The following is a 19,038-nucleotide window of genomic DNA, read 5'->3' on the forward strand; positions in this document are numbered from 1 at the left end:
TGCCACAAGTCTTTTATGAGTCCCTGATTTCGCCAAACACCTGAAACAGAAACTCTGCTAGGCTAAATAAAACTTATTTTCACCATCGGAGGTATCATTAGACAATTAGATACATCACTCTTCTTAGCACAATTTTCTTCCATAACAAATTAAATATCAAAATATTTTTGTCCCCCAAATCTTTCTTTTCTCCTCCTCTTTATGTATTCGGTTCCCTAAAACCCGATGTTCTACGAGCTTGCAGCAATTTAATGGGCATTATGTAGATGTTGAACCTTCCGTAGAATCGTTAAAATATTTATCCGATCTGAGAAGACCTGGAATCCTAAGGGCGCACCAAATCTACGCTAATGAACAAATGTGACTCGTGAATGGATGTCTACGCACCGAAATTCTATAGCAACTGTAAATTTAATCTGATTTCAGGGACCTCATCAATTAGACAATTATCATGAACTTAGTGATAAAACAGCATTTTTGAAAATGTAAATTTACCCTTCGTACGATAAGTATTGTTTATCACGCGGAATTCTGGAGGATAAATTACAATTTCGTATTTCGGTTTTGAATAACTTCATGCTCAATATTTTGGCATCGCTGATATTTTGAAATTCATGCAAAGTATGCTTAATGGACATAAAAATTTTAGATTGCATAACTTTTTTACGCCGGGGAAATAAATGTAGATGCACGATCGTCCATTTGTTTGTATGCATGTGTTGAAATGGCATCAATTTTTTCTTTACTTTTAGTAACAACACTTTAGCAACTTGCGGAAGTATTCGGTTTCCCATCACATTTCCCTGAAGAGTTTTCCTCCACGGCACTGCGTGTCCAAGGGTACGAGAAGGGTCGAAAACCACTGGCTCAAATTGAATACGGCTTGCTTGCCCCGTGGTTCTTCTATCCTCCAGATAGCTTACACGCTCGCTTTCCTCCGAATCTGATGTTCTCCGTACCCCAAGGTGCATCCATCCATAGCCCCATTTCTTTAGTGTCACAAGTTGGCGTCGTGATTCCAAACCATAATATTGCATTATCTCGCATCCCTTGCTACTCCTTGCTCCCCCGGCTTAGCGATACGTCTCTCTCCCTCTCTCAAGATTCCCGCATGGCTTACTCGTGTTTGTCCTCCCCCACCCCGCAATTCCCGCCTACCCCTGCCCCTCCCGCCACAGCGCTCCGCTCCCCCGATCACGCGCCTCCTTCCTTCCCCTTCCGCTCCCCTCCTCTCCGCGTCCCCACACACCCTTCCACGACCGCCCCTTCCCGCCACCACTGCCCTCCCTCCCCGTGCGACCCCGAAGACATCTCCTTTCATCCGCTAAAAATCCTTTCCACTCCTATCTTCCCCTTCCTTCCGTACCTCCTTCCGCCCATAACTGCTTGGCCTACTCCTCCTTCCTCTCCGGCCACGCCCCCCTCCTCCGTCAATTCCCCTCCCCCGTCAATTCCCCTCCCCTCCCCTGCTCCCTCCGAGTAGTCCGATTCCCACTCTCTTCCCCTCCCCCCCACCTGACCCTCTTCCTTCCCCGTCGTTCCAGCCCGGTCCTCGCCCTACTTATCCTGCAGGCACCCAGTGCCCCAGATCAGAGCTCTCTTGCTCGGAGGGGGATGGATTTTTGGCGGGGGAGTGCTAGAGGGAAGGGAGGGGGGAGACTGGGGTATCTCCGCTAAGGTGGAGGAGAGACTGCGGCGCCCCCTACCCGCTCCTTTCCCCGCCTTCCCAGGATCACTTCTTCCCCTTTCCTCTCACTCCCTCACTATCGCTACCCTTGCTCTGCTTTCCCCCAGCTTGTTTGCCCCGTCTCCGAGACCACGTGCCGTTTCCCTATCTCACTCAGCGAGGGTGTCTTTTTTTATTTTTTCTTTCCCTCCCATCCGTTTACGAACGTGACCCGATAGAAGGCCGTAACAAATTGTCGCGGCGGTGGGGATCGTGTCATAACGACATGTTCCTCCGCGTCGCACGCCATCGTTAATTTATGAATCGAAATTTTCCCGGGTCCCAAATTCCTCGTCACTCTTCCGAACTCGTCCTCGGGCGAGATCCGGGGTTACTCGCGAAACGTGCAGTATCCACTTACTCTCGTTCTAAAGCGTTTAATATGCCCATTAGGCTCGGGTGAAGATCCTTCTTTCAGCTCTCTCCGGCTTGATGGAAAGGGACAGGGCTCGGCGTAAATCTTCCCCCGGTCCCCCGTCCCCCCTCCGCCCCGCGTCTTATCGCGCGCGCCCCCTCGCCTGAAGAGCAGCAGCAATAAAGCCGGCCATTAAAGCGCGGGCGCCCTCCTCGGAGCGCGCCTGTCCCTGAATACATTTCACCCTGAATTATTTCGATTGGTGAGAGAAATACCAAGCCGCTTTTCCTGGAGATTCCACCACCCTCGCCTGAAAATTTCTGTTTCCTCGTCGTGAGAGGTTGAAAATACTAGAGCCTGAAGAAATAGGGGGCTGGATAAATTATTGTCACCACTTCCGTGGGAATCTTTTCAATAAAGCGTTTCCCTGATTATGTTGTAAACGTTTTCAAGCTCAAAGATAATTCTATTTCAATAATAGATTGACAATGTAAGCTAACTTTCAATGAGTGATGAAAGTCAGTGGACTTTTCCATACTGAAATTTAAAAACTCAAACTGAAGGTTCACAACTTATAACAAGTATAAGACCATCAACATCATCATGTTTCGTTGGCGAGCACTCATCGTTGAATATATATTCTTCTTTTATCTTACTACATGGTCCAGAACGCAGAGAACAGATACACATATATGACAAAATGCTTTGCAAAGGATTTCTTTGGTTCTGATTCCTCTGGAGTCATTTAAAAACCATTTATTCGTTGGCAGACATCTCTCAACACCTCCATCCAACTCGACCGTTTCTGTTCAACTTAAATTAATCTTTTTTTTGCCCTCCACATTTCAATTGTATTTCACAATATTTGCGTATTATCAGTTTGGCATTTGAACCCTATTAAATGGTCTTTTTCGTATATCTTTCATTATGATATGCTTTTTTTACTCGGCATACCCTTTGGCATTCTTGTTTCCTTTTGCCCCCAAGTTGCCTTAACTGAATTAATCTGTCGTTCCTCCTTTTGTGAGTTGTCGGAGAACAAATAAATCTAATAAGTATCACCATATGCAGTAGCTAAATTAAGGCGATAGAGTTCCTTATATTGAGAGTATTCCAAAATCAATCATAACTATTGTTCCGTTTTACTATATTTTTTCTCGCTTAGTTAAAAATATATTTTTTCCCTCTCTCTCGATTTAATTTCTCTTTTTAAAATCTCCAAATACGCGTTTTTATGAATATGAGCGTTGTGTAAATGAAGCTTGCTTTTTAATTTTATTTTGCCCCCATTCAGTGCGAAAAAATAATTATAATAAGTTGAAATATGTAAATATTATAAGTCCACTTAAGATATCCGTCAGACCGGAATGCCTCCAGAATAAGACGATGGCAGGAAAGACAAGAATATAGGTTTGGGTATCGTTGTTAAAATGTACCCATCTGGTGCGGCATACTAATGGAGAAAAACCATCTCCCTCCGCTCATAACTAAGACTACTCACAACTCAAGAATGACGAAACAATTTGCTTCATTCTTACATTTTTTTAATAGGAGAGACGGATTTTATGAAATATACCCAGAAAACGGTGTATCGCCTACCTGGTAAATACTGCATAATAAATAAAATAAGTACTAGACGCATTCGCACATAAAATGTATGAATTTCTGGTTTCCTCATAAATGATGATTTTTTTTCCAAAAACTATTTTCGCAACAGATGTAAGCTTTAAAATCGTGCGTGAGTGTCCAGATGAAACCACGCGAATCCCCATCAGCGCCCAGGTAGCTCTGTTGTATGGGCGATAGGGAAAGAGAGTACGTCGCACGGTAAGGCTAGTGCGTTTAATAACGAAAATTCCACAGAGAAGTGGTGTCTATTTTTTACATCCTTCAACCTTTGTATTAATTTCTGGAGCAAAGAAAATGTTCATGCAATGATTTGGATGAGATTATGATTGATTCGTTAATCCTATCTTTCTTTTTGTATTTAAGTTAAAGACCAATTTTTCCTAAGATAAATCCGTGGATGTTTAAGTTTCGGGGCGATTCCGAATCAATTGCACCTGCCTAATATACTCCAAGTAAGCTGTAAGGGCATTAAGGTCATAGGGCATATTTTTTGAAGTAAACAATCTGTAAAAGGGCTGTGTTTAGTTAAGTTAGATCCTTCTTTCGTTTTGATTTTTATGGTGAGGCATTGCACGTAGTTTGAGCGATGCTACCTCGTGTGAAAACCATCGGCACCGTAGCCACGCACTTATGTCTAAAAGGGACTCGCCCACTGTGGCGATCTGTTTGACAGCCTCTCTCTCTTAGTTTGTCAGTATTGTCTGCTCTACTCACGTGGTGAGGAGATTAGATTATTTAGCTGATGCCGCAAGTGCAGCAGTATGACTGAAAACTTTGCAGAACGTTTAGCGTATCAAGGCATTTTAATTTAAGATGTTTTAGTCGCAACATGGTGCATTGTGTCATTTCCTAGAAATGATATACAGAATCAATGATTTCTTAAAGATATAAGTTTTAAGTATACATTTTTTGTGCTCTGCTAACAAAAAATATAGAGATATAAAAGACAAACAAATACTGAATATGAAAGATCTGGTGTTTTCTCTACGAATGATATGGATGAAATTCTCTCGGGTTTCCAGCCGGGTAAGGTAATCAGCGGCCAACGGTTCGCCGGCCAACTCTGCCATCACTCCCAGGGCTTCTCGTGAAGATATTTCGGGAAAAGATATTTCACTTTTTTATCGCTATATTTTTCAACTATATCTCAATTTATCAATTTCAGGACTATGTTAGTGTCTAGTTTTAGCATTTTAATGTAAATTTAATTCGATTCATCCCTTGAAGACTCTCCGTTGAGTAATTTAAAAGTATTTCGAGTTCTATACCATTCGTAAATTCTCTGTAAGATATTATTCGGAATGCTGTTACTAAACTGTACATTAGTTCACATCGTTGGATATTATATATCAACAAACCATATAGATGGTTCCTAGCTTTCTTGCAGTCGAGAAAGATCTTATATGCGTGCCTGTCATTCTATTATAATTTTAAAATACATTATAATGAAGTCGACATTTTTCTCTGTTAGGTACTTTGTGGTTAAATCAAAGGAATGCAGTTGATTTTTGGAAATTTTACTGTACAAAAAGGTTGGTTAGACAATTGATAGTCATGTTTATTTCAAGCTTTAGAGTTAGCGTATTCATTATATATTGAAATCATTGGGAGCTATGTATTGAAGGTGCTTATACGTTAATTTTTCTGTATTCTGTTTGTTATAATATCAGCATAACCCACCTCGAGAGGTAGCTAAGCGTTTGCTTCGAAATCACATAATGCCAGAGAAAGGTACTCTGATAATATCCGAGGTATTCGCACAATAATTTTCATTAAAAAATGCATATAGAGTACACGGGCATCGGAGACCGCATTACTAGTGCTTAAATAAATTAGCACTGATTGATTTCCGAACCCATAAGGGTTTGCGCACTTGGATGTGATGGAAAAGGGCCTCATAAGATAGTTCTTTTTGGATTGGAACTAAGGTCCTATTTTGAATTATATCAGCATTAACTTGAAATGAAATCACGGGGTGATAATTTCTTTCTTAGATTTGCTTTTGATTTGATCACTCCATGTTTCTGTCTAAAACGTCATAAACTTCGGAAGAGTTTTGGAATTATTTAAACTTAGTCTACTTAAGAAGTATTTTTATTTGTGAGCTGTTAGAAACATCTGATACAAGAAGCGTGTAGATATTTGAAACATTTTCTCTCTATCAATTCCACAGCTTAAGCTTAAAATAATTAATTTTTTCGTATCCTACAGTACGAATATTATGGTTGTTTCATGGTGTGCAGCATTAGAAATGGTTAATTAGTAGCCAACAAATATGGTTTGAGAAAATTTCCATGAATGAATAAATATGTATTGACCGCAGAACTGTCGTGAAAACTGTTTCCTTTTGCCAGATCTTTTGAGATGACGACAATCAGATTTTCGAAGATTACATCTAGCGTATCCGTTGAAACGGAATCTTTTCCTGGCGCGAGTAATTGAATTTCCCGTCACCGGCTTGTACCTTCGGTTTTTCCCGCGGTATGCCAGGATGCGCTTCACCGCTCTGCGGAGAATGAAGCCGTGCGGACTGCTCGTACGCGATAATTACGAAGATGAGAAGAAACCGCTAGATGGAAGATCCGTCGAATGTTGCGCATGGAGGGGGAACCGGAGAGGAGTGCCGGGCGGTGGCCCGCGCCCGCCACTCCGCAGACGAGAAGGCTCTCTCCACCTGCGGTCTCTCCCGTGTGGGCGGAAAAGGCTCCGTGCTATGAACACGGAGGAAGAAAGGAACTATCTTGAATCTATTCCCGGGTCTTATCACCCTTATTAGGCGTTAAAGTTTGCTATCCCTGTTCATTCTGCCGATTCTTCCTTAAAGTTTCGTGAATTCAAGGATTGATCCTTCTCTATCTTGATAAATTCCAAGAAACTGCGGGAGATACCGCAGCAGTAAATTTTAACGGATCCGTTCCGTTGCCATCCGCTAATATGCATTTCGATGCAACAATTTCGGAGTGTAAAAATCATTCGCCTTGACTTGATCTGTAAAGTTAAGTGAAGGGTGTAGATACAACCTAATTTTTTATTTCCTCGGGTTTTTAACTGGGTAAGTTAAAACAGTCTTGCATATCGTATAATCCGCTAAAAGGATTCTTCTCAAAATTTAAAATCATTATACTCAGTCAGTCAGGAGACTTGATTAGTAGTAGCAGAGAAGCTCACACTATGCTAATATTTGAAATAATGCGAGCAGAGAGTTAAATCATTGTCTTTTTGGTAGTTAAAATGTAGTGCTATCGCAAAATAGAGATGGCACACTTGGTTTGCAACTTAAGGTGCGCCAAATACTTTCGTAGGGATTTATTGCGAGGTAATGGTAGATATATATATATCAGAATAAGGATTATCTTCCTGTCACTCATTTGAATTTTATTGTAATTACGAATCATTTATTGTAATTATTTAAATACTCTTATTTGGCTTCACTGGAGTCCGTTGTGCTATGTTATTTGATTAGTGAGTTTACTTTATTTTCTTGGATTCACTTCAATTATTCACTAAAAATTCATAACTATCAATATCTAGCTACCTACACAAAAGTGTAAATCTACAATAAGTATTAGTTGGAGACATAGTTCTCTTCGGATTGCAGTATAATAAAAAATATATGGAATCACGTTTTCGTTGAATGTGTAGGATATTAAGGATTAGATGAATAGAAGAAGAAGCCTATCCGTTTCTCTTTCTTTCCTCCTCTCGTTGCGTTGCGTTTTTCTCTTACTGCGCATATTAAAAGGTGTCCTGAGACTGTCGTTTCACCGTTAAGGGGTTTTAAGAATGGGAAAAGATCCTACGAACATGGATTCGGAAATTCTTCATAACCGAGTCAAGGATTTGTATCTTTTTGATTAGACGCATCGTATATTTTGGCGAGAAAAAAGAAATTATAAATAAAACTCGAAAATATTTTTTACTAAAGGGGCACCTCTTCATATAACAAAAATATCTAAATAATCCCTTAGAGAATCAATAAACGCCTCGTTTCACACGCCAGTAATCGATCGAAATTATTTGGAGTGCTCTGAATATTTTGAAAATCATCGATCATATGGTCTCAAAGCATTTAATACTGATGGAAAATGCACAAACTGTTTGACATATCTGCCAACAAAAGAATGTAATAGTTGGAGCCATTTGATATTTTTATCGTAATTTAACGAAGTGAAATGTAGACAACTCTGAAAAAATATGTTGTTTTGTAACGCGGTGTGACTAAAAGTTTTAGGAAATTTTTATATGGTCTTTTTTCATTCTCTAAACTACAAGAACTTTCCAAGTTATGCATGATATTTATAAACAAGTTTTAGTCTTTTAATGTTTCGTGATGTCGCGAGTTGAAGAGACCATGGTTACAGATTAAAAGGTATCACATTTTGGTCCAACACGCTTCCTTTTTTCAATAATTTCATAATAAAATGAAAACAATGGATTTTAATACGGAATATGAGTGCTCCAGTTGATTATTTATCATAAAATAAATTATCAAAATGAATGGTCTTAATTTTTTATCGTTTATTTCTTTCTTCTTGTTCCGTCTCTTTTCACCTCCGATTCAAGAATCATTTTTACCCCTTGAGAAACATCAACAAATTGATGATATACGTACCCTTCGCATGCATACATTTCCTTCCGGTGTTTAAGTAAAGTCGGTATCATAGGGTTCTGTGTGCACCCGCAAATACGTGCGTTATTGGCGTCAGGGAGCGAGGGACGGGCTCTGACTTCTCACACACTTACCGATCAACACTCCATTCGAGCATTCAGCAAAATTTCGTACAGACTCGAATGTATATACGGATGAGATCATGACTTACTACTTTGCAAACAAGTGCATTCGAGTGGGTTCGAAACATTGTTTGCATTTAACAAAGAAAACCAATTGTTGCAGGAGAATTTTGGAAGTAAAATCAAAAAAATCATCTTGAAGATAGTAACTGATGAAGCTGGGATAAAACAAAGTAAAGGTTTGAAATATTTGTCGTGCTTTTTAACTGGAAATGTTGACTAGGGAAATAATGATAGGATATTTTTTATACCTCTAACGATGCCATAGAATATTTTCAGACCACTCGGGATAATTTTTCTGTGTCCGGATTACAGTGATGTTGGGTACACTGCTTTAAGTTTGCCTCGTTTGTTAAATCGGACTAAAAGAAAGTTAAAACTAAGCGGTATCGTCAAATTATATTAATTATTAAGATCGATCGTTAATTTTTTGTTAAAATAGCTAAGATTGAAAGTAATTACAAGGATCGTTGGCTCGGTTCACTACTAAGAGGCTAACAAAGTTTTACTTGACTACGCAGAGCTCTGATCTCATTATAAAATCATTTTGTTGCTTCAGAGGTGAACGTTCCAGAAATTCTCGTCAAAATAGGGGACATGAAGCTAATACAAAAGTCATCATCCTCATTCCCCTATGATATTCTCATGCGATTCATATGAAATACCATCATTGCTTTACTCCGTTCATTCCGTAACAGACAGGTTGAGGAAAGTAAAAAAGCGTAATTTTTATGTAAACAACTATCTTGGAGTGTTATAGCACTAATTTGAAACTGTTCAACTTTAAAGTACTCTAATGCAAAGCGAAAATGCATGTGCTTTGATTTTCTACCGACTAGGGCTCATACGAAATTCTGTGAATAATGTTTGGCGCGTTATCTCCCAGCCATTTGTTTGAATGAGGATTACTAGAGACTCTTGGATAGTGGGTGCGATATCTTGCAGTACGCGACAGCATGGAACAAGCGGGGAGTTGCCGCCTGAATGCGTTGTCTGTTCGCTTTGGACGTTCCTGTGGACGCTCCTGAAAAGTAATAATCTTTCGTATGTGGAAGCACTTGGATCCACTCCAAAACAAGGAAATCCATCTCGTCTGCTTTTCCACGCCTCTTTTGTCCGCGTTGGAGCGCTACTATACATCACCTAGCACCCCTCTTTTTCCACCCTAAGAATATCTTTGACCTTGGTTTAAGAAATCGTTCCACGGGCAGGAAATGCCATTGCTAAAAGATTGGTGGAATCTATTGCCTCGAACCGCGAGATTATCTTGTTCACTTCTGTTAGATTCTTCTATAGAGTGTGCTGAGATGGAATACGTACCCCCACCGGTTAGTATATCGAGTTTTTGTGTAGCATGATCTCTTTTTATAGGATTTCGGTTCACTGTAAACAAAAATAACCCCATGGAGTGTCGGAACAGTCTCCGTATTACTCTTTCAACCGGGTAAACTGTGAATGTAGTTGGAATTCTCCCATTCAACGACTTCATACTCATACGTAAGCATTTGTACAACAATTTACTGACATGTAATCAAGAGTGTCAATGATGAGGTTTTTTCAAGAATAGAACTAACAATAATTTATTTTCGCGGTATATGTCACTTTTACGTTTTCTTTATATCCACTAATGTTTCCACTTCATTAAGTATTCATAATAATCTAATTCTAATCATTTGAAATATAAGTTAGCGTTTTGCCTTTAATTAAACAAACGATTCCTAAGTTGTTTGTTTAGATAAAGTAAATAGTTGAATTTAAGTTACAAGAGTTTATTCTTGCCCCACGGAGACTGAAGTCACTGGGCTATATGTGCATGTATTGGGTATTATAGGTATGCTGAAATTTGCGTGTTCAATCAATCAAGTTTATTCTGGGGCAAGTATGTAGAAACGTAATAAGGTGCATTAGAATGAGATAAGATTATAATATCTTTCCCCATTCGAAATTCGCTCCATTTTATCATGTCGAAATTTATTGATTATGCGTATTATTCAGAAATGTTTACTTTTCTAAACTTAATGATACGTAGGTGAAATTCATGTTTTATCAATTATCCTTTATTTAGAGATAGTTTGGAGATTCATTACATCGACTTTTTGCAATAAAGTGTTTACAAACCTCAAACTAATTTGATCACAACCCTAGTTCTGACCATCGGCGCCCTCACGGATCTTCACAAACCGCGTGCGTTGACGTAATTACGTGTAATAATATTGACGCGATGGATAGCGAAAACGGTATCACCTTTCTTTGAATCTTATCCTGCGCCCTGCTGAACCCGAGACCACCCAATTCCTGGAGTTTGTACGAATTACCAACTGAGTTCTAAGATCCGTGGTCGCAAACTGATAAGGAGGAAAACCGTATTCTGAGTAACGATACCGCGCAAAAAAAAGGTCCATGATCCACCCTACTGTTAATGCGCTCACCAAAGGGCCTGAAGTTCGCCAAGAACTTGAGTGTTTGTTCGTTTGTGGATTTTCATGTTTAAAGTATTCTTTGTATTGACTGTGGAAACTGGGCGATGCAATGACGGTCAAGGAAACGTTTGAAAATCATGTTATTTTCTCTACGGAGAACCGCATTCCATTTTTCCAATTATTTTCTTCGGTTGAAGCATAGATCCATTCCTTTTTTATATTTAATGCGGAGGTGGGAAGAGAAATCTGGAATAGAGGTTTTTGTAGCCCTTTTTATGACACCATTTTTATATTATAGAAGAGACTGACTACAGGCTTCACCTAAAATGGATAATGAAAGGATTTTAACCTAGGTCTCGTTCAAAATATTCAACTATTTGTAAAAGATTTTGGTAATAAATATCGAATCGAGATTATTATTATATATTTCAATTTAAAGATACTAGCTTTATCGGTTCTTCCTCAAGTTGGTGTACTTTATGATGATATTAATAATTTTCCAGAGTCGCTGCAACGTTTTGCAAATATTTACTGATAAATAAATAGTGTTATGAAAGCATGTAAAAACCTGTCAACGTCCAAAATTTTCCACGAGAAACTTGCCCTTTGCCCCTTCCCAATTTACTACTGCTCTTGGTAATGCGCACGAGTTTTGTAACCTGTAAAAACGTCGGTTAAATTGTTCATTACTAGTGGAAGATAGCTTCGATGAGGAAGGGGTCAAAGGAAAGTGAAGGGGATGCAATCGAACTCAGCCTAATTACTTTTCCATCAACATTCCTTGAACCAAACTAAAGAAAAGAGCTCTAAATTTTGCTTACTCTATTATCTTACGCGTTATCTTATCTGCAGTATTTTTTAGCCTGTCCCAAATCTGTTTCAAATTCTTTATTCGGAAAATTTTCCATTTGCACGTTTAAAATATTTCACGTTCATCCCTTAGAAATATTCCATCTTTCATCATTACTCATCGTACTGAAAAGTAGTTACATGCGCATTCCTCTTTGAGATATGTAGAGTCTGGAGTGTAGAAAATTCTATTTCAATCTTGAATTTTTGTTTACGTATCTTAAGAGCTAAGCGTGCGTAATTCACACTCCTCTGGGATTTTGCCAGCGAAATTTTGTTTTTGCTTCCCGGTGCCTCTCATAGCCGAGCCCCGGCAACTCAAGTGGTTTCCACTGGTGCACGAACTCCACGCTTGCCGCAACTTCTTTCCATATTTCATACCGCTCCCCTCCCAAGCCTTCCGAGTGAATCTTGTATTCCCTCTGCTTCAGTCACGTCTTGCGTCTGATAAAAAAGCAGAGCTCAACCGGGAACTCTGTATTGCCCTGAAAAATGGGTGAATAAGTTCGCAAAAACTCCGCTTTGACGGCGCTTATGGAGAAGGTCTCGAAAACAAAACTCCTGCCGTTCACACTAATTAATATGGGCGAGCTGGATGGAGTCCCATGCCTTCTTAGGCTAAGGAATGTATTCATCCGCGACGAAAAAGAAAAATGAGTTTACGTGTTGGTTCACCTTCACGTCCTTCGTTGAAAGACCTATTTTTTAGTGCTTCCTTTATAACTTCGGTGAATGTACGCTTGTGCCTGGAATGTGTTATATTGAGAATAGGAAATCAGATATCTAACAGAAACAACTGAAATTTAAGGGAGTTCAAAGCATTAATTGTTCTTATAAAAGCATACACATCGTTCTTATATAGCTATTTTAGTCATTAAATGTGTTACAATTGTAATTGCTTCAATATCAAAAACCTTTAAGTCTACATTTAATAAAATTATCGTGAATTTTCCAAGCTCTAGCTTCCTTCTCCCAATTCTTCGCTCACAGCGAAATGTGTAATTTGTACATTATACCCAAAAACATATTATCGGCGAGTCATATTTTCATATACAATAGTGAATCAATATGACAACATCACAGTTTTGTAGGTAAGGAAGTGTTGATGTTGTAATGATTACTAAGTTACTTGTAGAACTCTTGCTATATAAAATTGTTCTTTTGCCTCCAATACGTTAATGTCTAATCTTCTCTAACGACCTGTTCAGTTGTAGAAGTTAGATGCGTATTTTCAAAAGTACCAAAATGAAGTGCGGTTTTATATTATTCGTGATTTTCTTTGGTTTAGAAAAATTTTAGACCAAATGAAAGCCTTTTATTATAGTATATTGTAATGAAGTTTAATGTTATTTAAACTTTCTTAAAATCGCTTTAATACGAGGGTCATCCGGAAAGTAGTACCCGCTCGTGAAATAAAGACACAAAAGTAAATATTAACAAACATAAAAAATTTTATTTGAAAGAGGATACTTTAAACTACTTCTCAACATAATCTCCAAGCAAATTAAGGCATTTGTCATAACGTGTGACAAGTTTCTGTATTCCTGCTGCATAGTCCTTCGCCGCCAGCTCATTGAGATACGCGAGGGACCCATCTTGCACAAATTTTTGCATAATGCAGATGGTGTTTAACAATTTCATGAACAATTGTTCGAGAAACATTGGGAAAATGCTCACAGATGTCATCAATTGTGACGCGCCGATCGTTCCTCACGAATTCGTCAACTGAGCTCACCAGTTGGTCTGTAATGACAGACGGTCTCTCCGAACGCTCATCGTCGTGTGTGTTCCCCCTCCCCATGTTGAAGTTGCGACACCACCGCCGAACAGACGACTCGTCCATTACATTGTCTCCATACACCTCCTTTAATTGGCGATGAATATCACATGGGCGAACGTTTCTTGCATTGAGGAATTTAATCACTGCCCTCACTTCACAACTGGCGGCGTTCTCAATTTTTTTAAACATTGTAAACAATCACAGAAACAACACAGGCAATGCTAGCGTCACGCAACTTGGCTCAGAGAAGGCAGACAAGCCACTGAAGCTATCTGACCTCGTCCAGCGGCTACTCGCGTCGTCAGCACTTCATGCGGCACGAACGGGTACTACTTTCCGGATGACCCTCGTATATACTAACGACCCGTGAAACATAAGGAATTCTATCGTGAGAGAACGGAACTCTCTCGCATAGTTTGTATCTCGCCAGAGGCATTTGGAGGAGGTCATCGCGAGTCCAGATTTTGAAATATTTCCGTCCGAAATTAATTTTGAATAACTTTACAAGTGAGCATGAATAAGAATAAATTTAGATTGCGTTGTTGTAAATAGTTTTCGCCTTTTTAGCTTAAAGGGCAATTTCCATGACGCACATAATTTATTCCACGTTATAATAATTGATTAAATAATTAGTGAAAGTATGGCAATTATGGGTTACAATATATTTATACAACGTGTATGTATCTTTGCTATTGCTGTAGGAATTATTTAGCGTGAATTTTGAAGTTTAACTTAGCCGAACTAAGACCTCTCAACTCTTATCAATACTTAAATTATCCATGAATGTTTTCTCCTAAACTATACAATTAGAAAATATTTCTCAACCTTGCTTTTAAGCCTGTTTTTCTCTCATCTCATACAGTTCATGCTGAACTTTGTTTTAACATTATTAAAGATATTTACTCAATAAATTAATTGATTCCATTTTTGTATAATAGTTCATATTATTCATTCGCTTCATTTTAAATTCATTCATTATTTGCCATCCTCCTTTAATTTTCAAATTTCTAGTCGAGAAAGGCTTTTTCATGTAATGTTGGAAAGCAAAGGCTCATGAGAAGTAACATAATGTACGAATCGAAGGGGTTGAGGGTGCTACATTTTAGGATGCGTAAAATTGATATCAGGGGAAATGGGAAAGTCTTAAATACTCCCCCGTTCCTTGTAAGGAATTTGAGATTTGGACTCTTAAACTTGAGGGTTGCGGTACTCACAGGATATATTTCACTCAATTCCCACATCGATTTCCTCCTGCCTTCAAGAGCATTTTGAGCGCGAATTAATCAGGCGAATAATCCTACTTTTGAAATAGACCGATTTCATTCCCGAATCAGTTACCCCTCGATGCTTCCGATTATAGCTTTGAAAAAAATAAGAAATTTGATATTTTCAGAAACTTACATTTTCAAAATACTCAATAATTGATTGAAGTGAATTATTTACCACATCTAAGGAAAAAAAATATATATTGGCTTTTATGAAGTAAAATAAGATAGAATCCTAACTGTTATATTGTTAGTGTGAGCCTTTATCGTTAATCTTTTTTTAGAAAACGTGTGCTACAGTAAATGTAAAACCTTGTTTGCTATGTTAAACTTTCCTAATCTGCCGCATTCTCCAGCTTTCTGAATACTGATAGTTTATTGATATCTATCTCCAATATGTCAGGCAATGGTAAAGGCTTAATGAAAAGTTTTCCTTCATGTGCAGGTCGATACACTCTAGGATTAGAACAGCTTTTGATGCATTTTCTTTTAAAGATAAAAAACTGGAAATCTGATATGGATATTTAGCAAGCCTTAATTTTTCATACTGCTTCATTTACTAGAGAATATGTGAGTGGAATGGAAGTGATATCCTCCGTTTCAATTATGCCCATTCAAGAGAAATTTGGCCATTTCCGCAGGAGCATCAACTAGGAATAATGACCCCTTGAGGTAATAATACCGGAATACTTTCACTTGCTAGTTTATGGTAATTAAACGAAAGTATGAACGAAAATAATGGTAATACTTCTCAATTAGGATTTATCCCCCAAGGTATCAAAAACTAAAACAGCTGAAAATCTAGAATAAATAATGTGTAATCCTTTCAATGGAATCCTCCAAAGTTATTTCTCTGATGTAAGGGTGGTGCCCCTTGGCCAATGACTCAGTCTACAGGAAAATCAAAAGAAGGCATGCAAGTGGACACATTTAAACTACATCGATTCTACCTCAGTATGCATCTAAGAATTATAATCTGTGAAATAGTTGAACATATTTCCTTGTATTTGTCCGTTTATCAATACTTTTTCCACTCTTGAATGTGTGTATATTTGATAAATTTTACCCTTTACCATTTTAAATTAGGATAATGCAGATGAAGATGTAGGTAGAGGATATCTTAATACTTTCATTCTAAATTGGCTTTATATATTTTCAGTTCGAAGGTAAAATTTTACTCTCATTATTGTCTCATATACAGATATTGATGAAGATTACAGCCTAATATACAACAAATATATCTCATGTTTTAGTTTTGTTTCCTTAAATTGAGGCTAATAATATATAAAATTAAATAAATTCTTATCATTTTCAGAGAAACGCATTAAATAGTCTAACTGAAGGCCAGCCTTAAAATCAAACTAGTTGATTCACTCATTAAGATTATATCAAGATCAGAAAAATACTCACATGCAAAGATAAATTGGAAAATCAGCTTACTAGCAAATAGCTCATTTTTCAGATATTGATAAATCAGGCCTCAAAAGAAATTTTGCACTACTCCCTCTTCTTTAGTCCTGTTTTGATAATGTAGTCTCTAATTGCATTTCTTAGAATATATAGCATTTTCACTCTATAAACAACTAGGCTTTATAGCATTTTTGAAACCAATAAAGATTAAATATTGTTGTTCTTTGACAATATCTGAAGGACACATCTGCCATTTTGAACTCATTATTCAGTTAGTGAGCAATATTAAAGATCCATATACATTGTCTTGTGCAAGAGATATTCATTTTGGTGTCACCTCTGCGCCCGGCAAAACATTAAATACCCTTCCCCATCAACTATTGTTTTAGTCTATCCAAGTAACTCTGCTAATATTAGCAGTAAGATTTCCTAAGTGGCTTTGTACTCAGATTGATATGTTTATCAAACTGCTTTGCAATATTTATCATTTTACGGTTATGCAATCTTAGAGGCTTGAGCTGCACTGAGATTCATCTCAGAAATATATGCAAATACATACCAGGAAAAGTTTTTTAAAAATGTTCAGCATTCTAATGAACTCGTTTTGAAATTAAAATTGTGCATGAAGTCACAAGTAGATGTGTGCTAAAATAGAAGAAAATATTAAAAATGCACAATATTAAAATTTTCATTTTTTTTGTTTTTTTAATAGAAATAGAAAATACCCATATTTTTAAATTTCAGAGTCACCTTGCATTAGATTTGCACTATGTAACAGTTTGAAACTATAATAGTAGACAATTTTTTAATTATTTTTGTTCATTTTATTTTTTAATTTCATTCATTTGTTTATTTTTCTTTTTTTTCTGTGGGATAGTTTACAGGAACATGCCATCCTGACCTCAATAGAAAGAATGCAGTTCTAGCCAGTCCAACTCTGTAGTCTTCCCCTAAATGTCAGACATGGCCAAGTTAGAAAGTGAGTATTTTTAAATGCGGAAGGTTTAATGTTGTGCCTGATTATACCGTGGCCTGTCCTTTCTTTTGCTCAACATTTTCTGGATTGGCTTTGTTGGAATTGTCTACAGTAGTGTTGAAGCCTTATTTAGATTATTATTTCAACTGTGATTTATGTCTTCATTGCTGTAGTGTCAGCATCAGTCTTTTATTCTAATATCTGTTAATTATAACTATGTGAATATAAATCCACTCAATCAGGGCCTTCATTAATTCTCAAGAAAAACTTTATTCTGCATATTCACATTGATTAAGAAAAATATTTTCACAAAACTAGTGCATGATATGAACTGACAACAACAGGAGCTAAAAAGTTGCAAAGAAATCTCTCTCTCTCTCTCTCTCTCTCTCTCTTTGACCAATTTCTCTCTAAATGTGATAGTATGCACCTCATCACTTCATCATTATGAAATCTCATTCATTGAATTGCACTTTCACATTCTCTATATCCCTTCTTCTCTTTAGGAAACTTCAGCACTAATGTTGTTCTTCTGATTTGGATGCCATCTGTTCTATGTGCTTCACTCTATAATACTGTGTATATTCAGCATCTATATTATTCTCTGTTGTCATTTATATCAACTTTTTTACACATTCAAATTTTGTTGTCTTGACATGTATTAGGTCAGCTGAGGTAGTTTTTGTTGAATGTATATATTTGAAGAAAATATTTTCTTACAAGTGTCTACCTTTTTAAGTAACATTGATTAATACTAAACAATCACAATTGCACTCCATTACATAATGGTTATATCAATGTCATATGATCTATTTTTGAATTGGCATCATTAAAAAATTAGTTTTACTTAGTAGGTTTGCATTCTAATGGTTGTGATTGCAATTCAAATGTAATATAGACTATCATTGTAGTGTTTCCTTTAATGTATCACTCACATGTTTTATAATGCTTAGGCTAATTTTGTTTGATTATTTGATGCATCTTTTGTAATTTTTATTGAAATTTTCTTATTTTAATTATTCTTACCCACAACCTCTGCCCAATTTTCGAAGCATTCTGCCCTTTCATTAATTTCCATTTTTTATTTCTGCCATACCAGTCCCAAGCATTGTAGTTCACAACGGAACCACAGGAGGAAGTGGTGGGGGAGGGGGAGGTGGGGGTGGAAGTCCGACTGGCAGTGGGGGTGGCGTGGTGGTGGTGGTGGGGCCAAGGGGCCACAACGGGAGCTGCCCTAGGGCCATGGACCATGAGCAAAGGGTTGGGGGGCCAAGATCTGGTGGTCCAAGTCTGAGGAAACTTCGAACGCTCTCCAAGCAGGTGTGTTGTGTCTTAATTGTAAAGTTTCTCTTCGTGACATTATTCTAAATAAACATTTTTTCATGAGTAGTGGTATAATTTAAAATATTAAAAACGATCTCCTGGAATTAGGGATCAGATTGATTACTGGATCCAGATACCAAAGGTTCAACCCCTGGTGGTTATGAATTTTTCAGTTACATCTTCAAGCTCAACTTAAGTCCTGCACAGAGAGAAATTAAAAGAGTATGCATACACCTTCCAAGAAGAAGAATGTGAACCCTGTTCCCATGTTCCATTTCATCAAAAGCAGGCTGGTACCAGTACCTCATTTCCCGCACTCTTCTCTTGTTCCCTAATCCTACACCTTATTGTACACCAATTGCTAATTATACCAATGATTTCTTTATAAAAATGAGCTTACGATAGGTTTAGAGGGGAAGAGAATTGTTAACCACTTTACCTCCAACCAAGCAATTAGTATGGTTTTGCCATTGATTCACCTAATTCAAATCCCTGATAATCCTGAGTCTGGCCC

At 37.6% G+C, this 19,038-nt stretch overlaps 1 protein-coding gene and 1 long non-coding RNA gene across 6 annotated transcripts in view; both read left to right on the forward strand.

Annotated features, from left to right (window-relative positions):
- Window positions 1-18,355, forward strand: part of LOC139692851 (uncharacterized) — a 112,852-nt gene extending 94,497 nt beyond the window's left edge. For both annotated transcript variants that reach the window (XR_011701802.1, XR_011701801.1), the window contains exons 2-3: window positions 17,103-17,204; window positions 18,301-18,355. This is a non-coding gene — a long non-coding RNA (uncharacterized lncRNA). The remainder of the gene's footprint in view (window positions 1-17,102; window positions 17,205-18,300) is intronic.
- A 48-nt stretch (window positions 18,356-18,403) lies between these two features.
- Window positions 18,404-19,038, forward strand: part of enc (R3H domain containing protein encore) — a 47,903-nt gene continuing 47,268 nt past the window's right edge. For all 4 annotated transcript variants that reach the window (XR_011701803.1, XR_011701804.1, XM_071591168.1 and 1 more), the window contains exon 1: window positions 18,404-18,521. Coding sequence is in view for 2 of the 4 variants with exons in the window: in XM_071591168.1 (XP_071447269.1) it covers window positions 18,444-18,521 (78 nt within the window). In the remaining 2 variants the exon portion in view is untranslated. The remainder of the gene's footprint in view (window positions 18,522-19,038) is intronic.

The sequence above is a fragment of the Hetaerina americana genome, unplaced genomic scaffold (assembly GCF_022747635.1).
Source record: "Hetaerina americana unplaced genomic scaffold, ioHetAmer1.1.p SCAF_42, whole genome shotgun sequence".
NCBI classification, from domain to species: domain Eukaryota; kingdom Metazoa; phylum Arthropoda; class Insecta; order Odonata; family Calopterygidae; genus Hetaerina; species Hetaerina americana.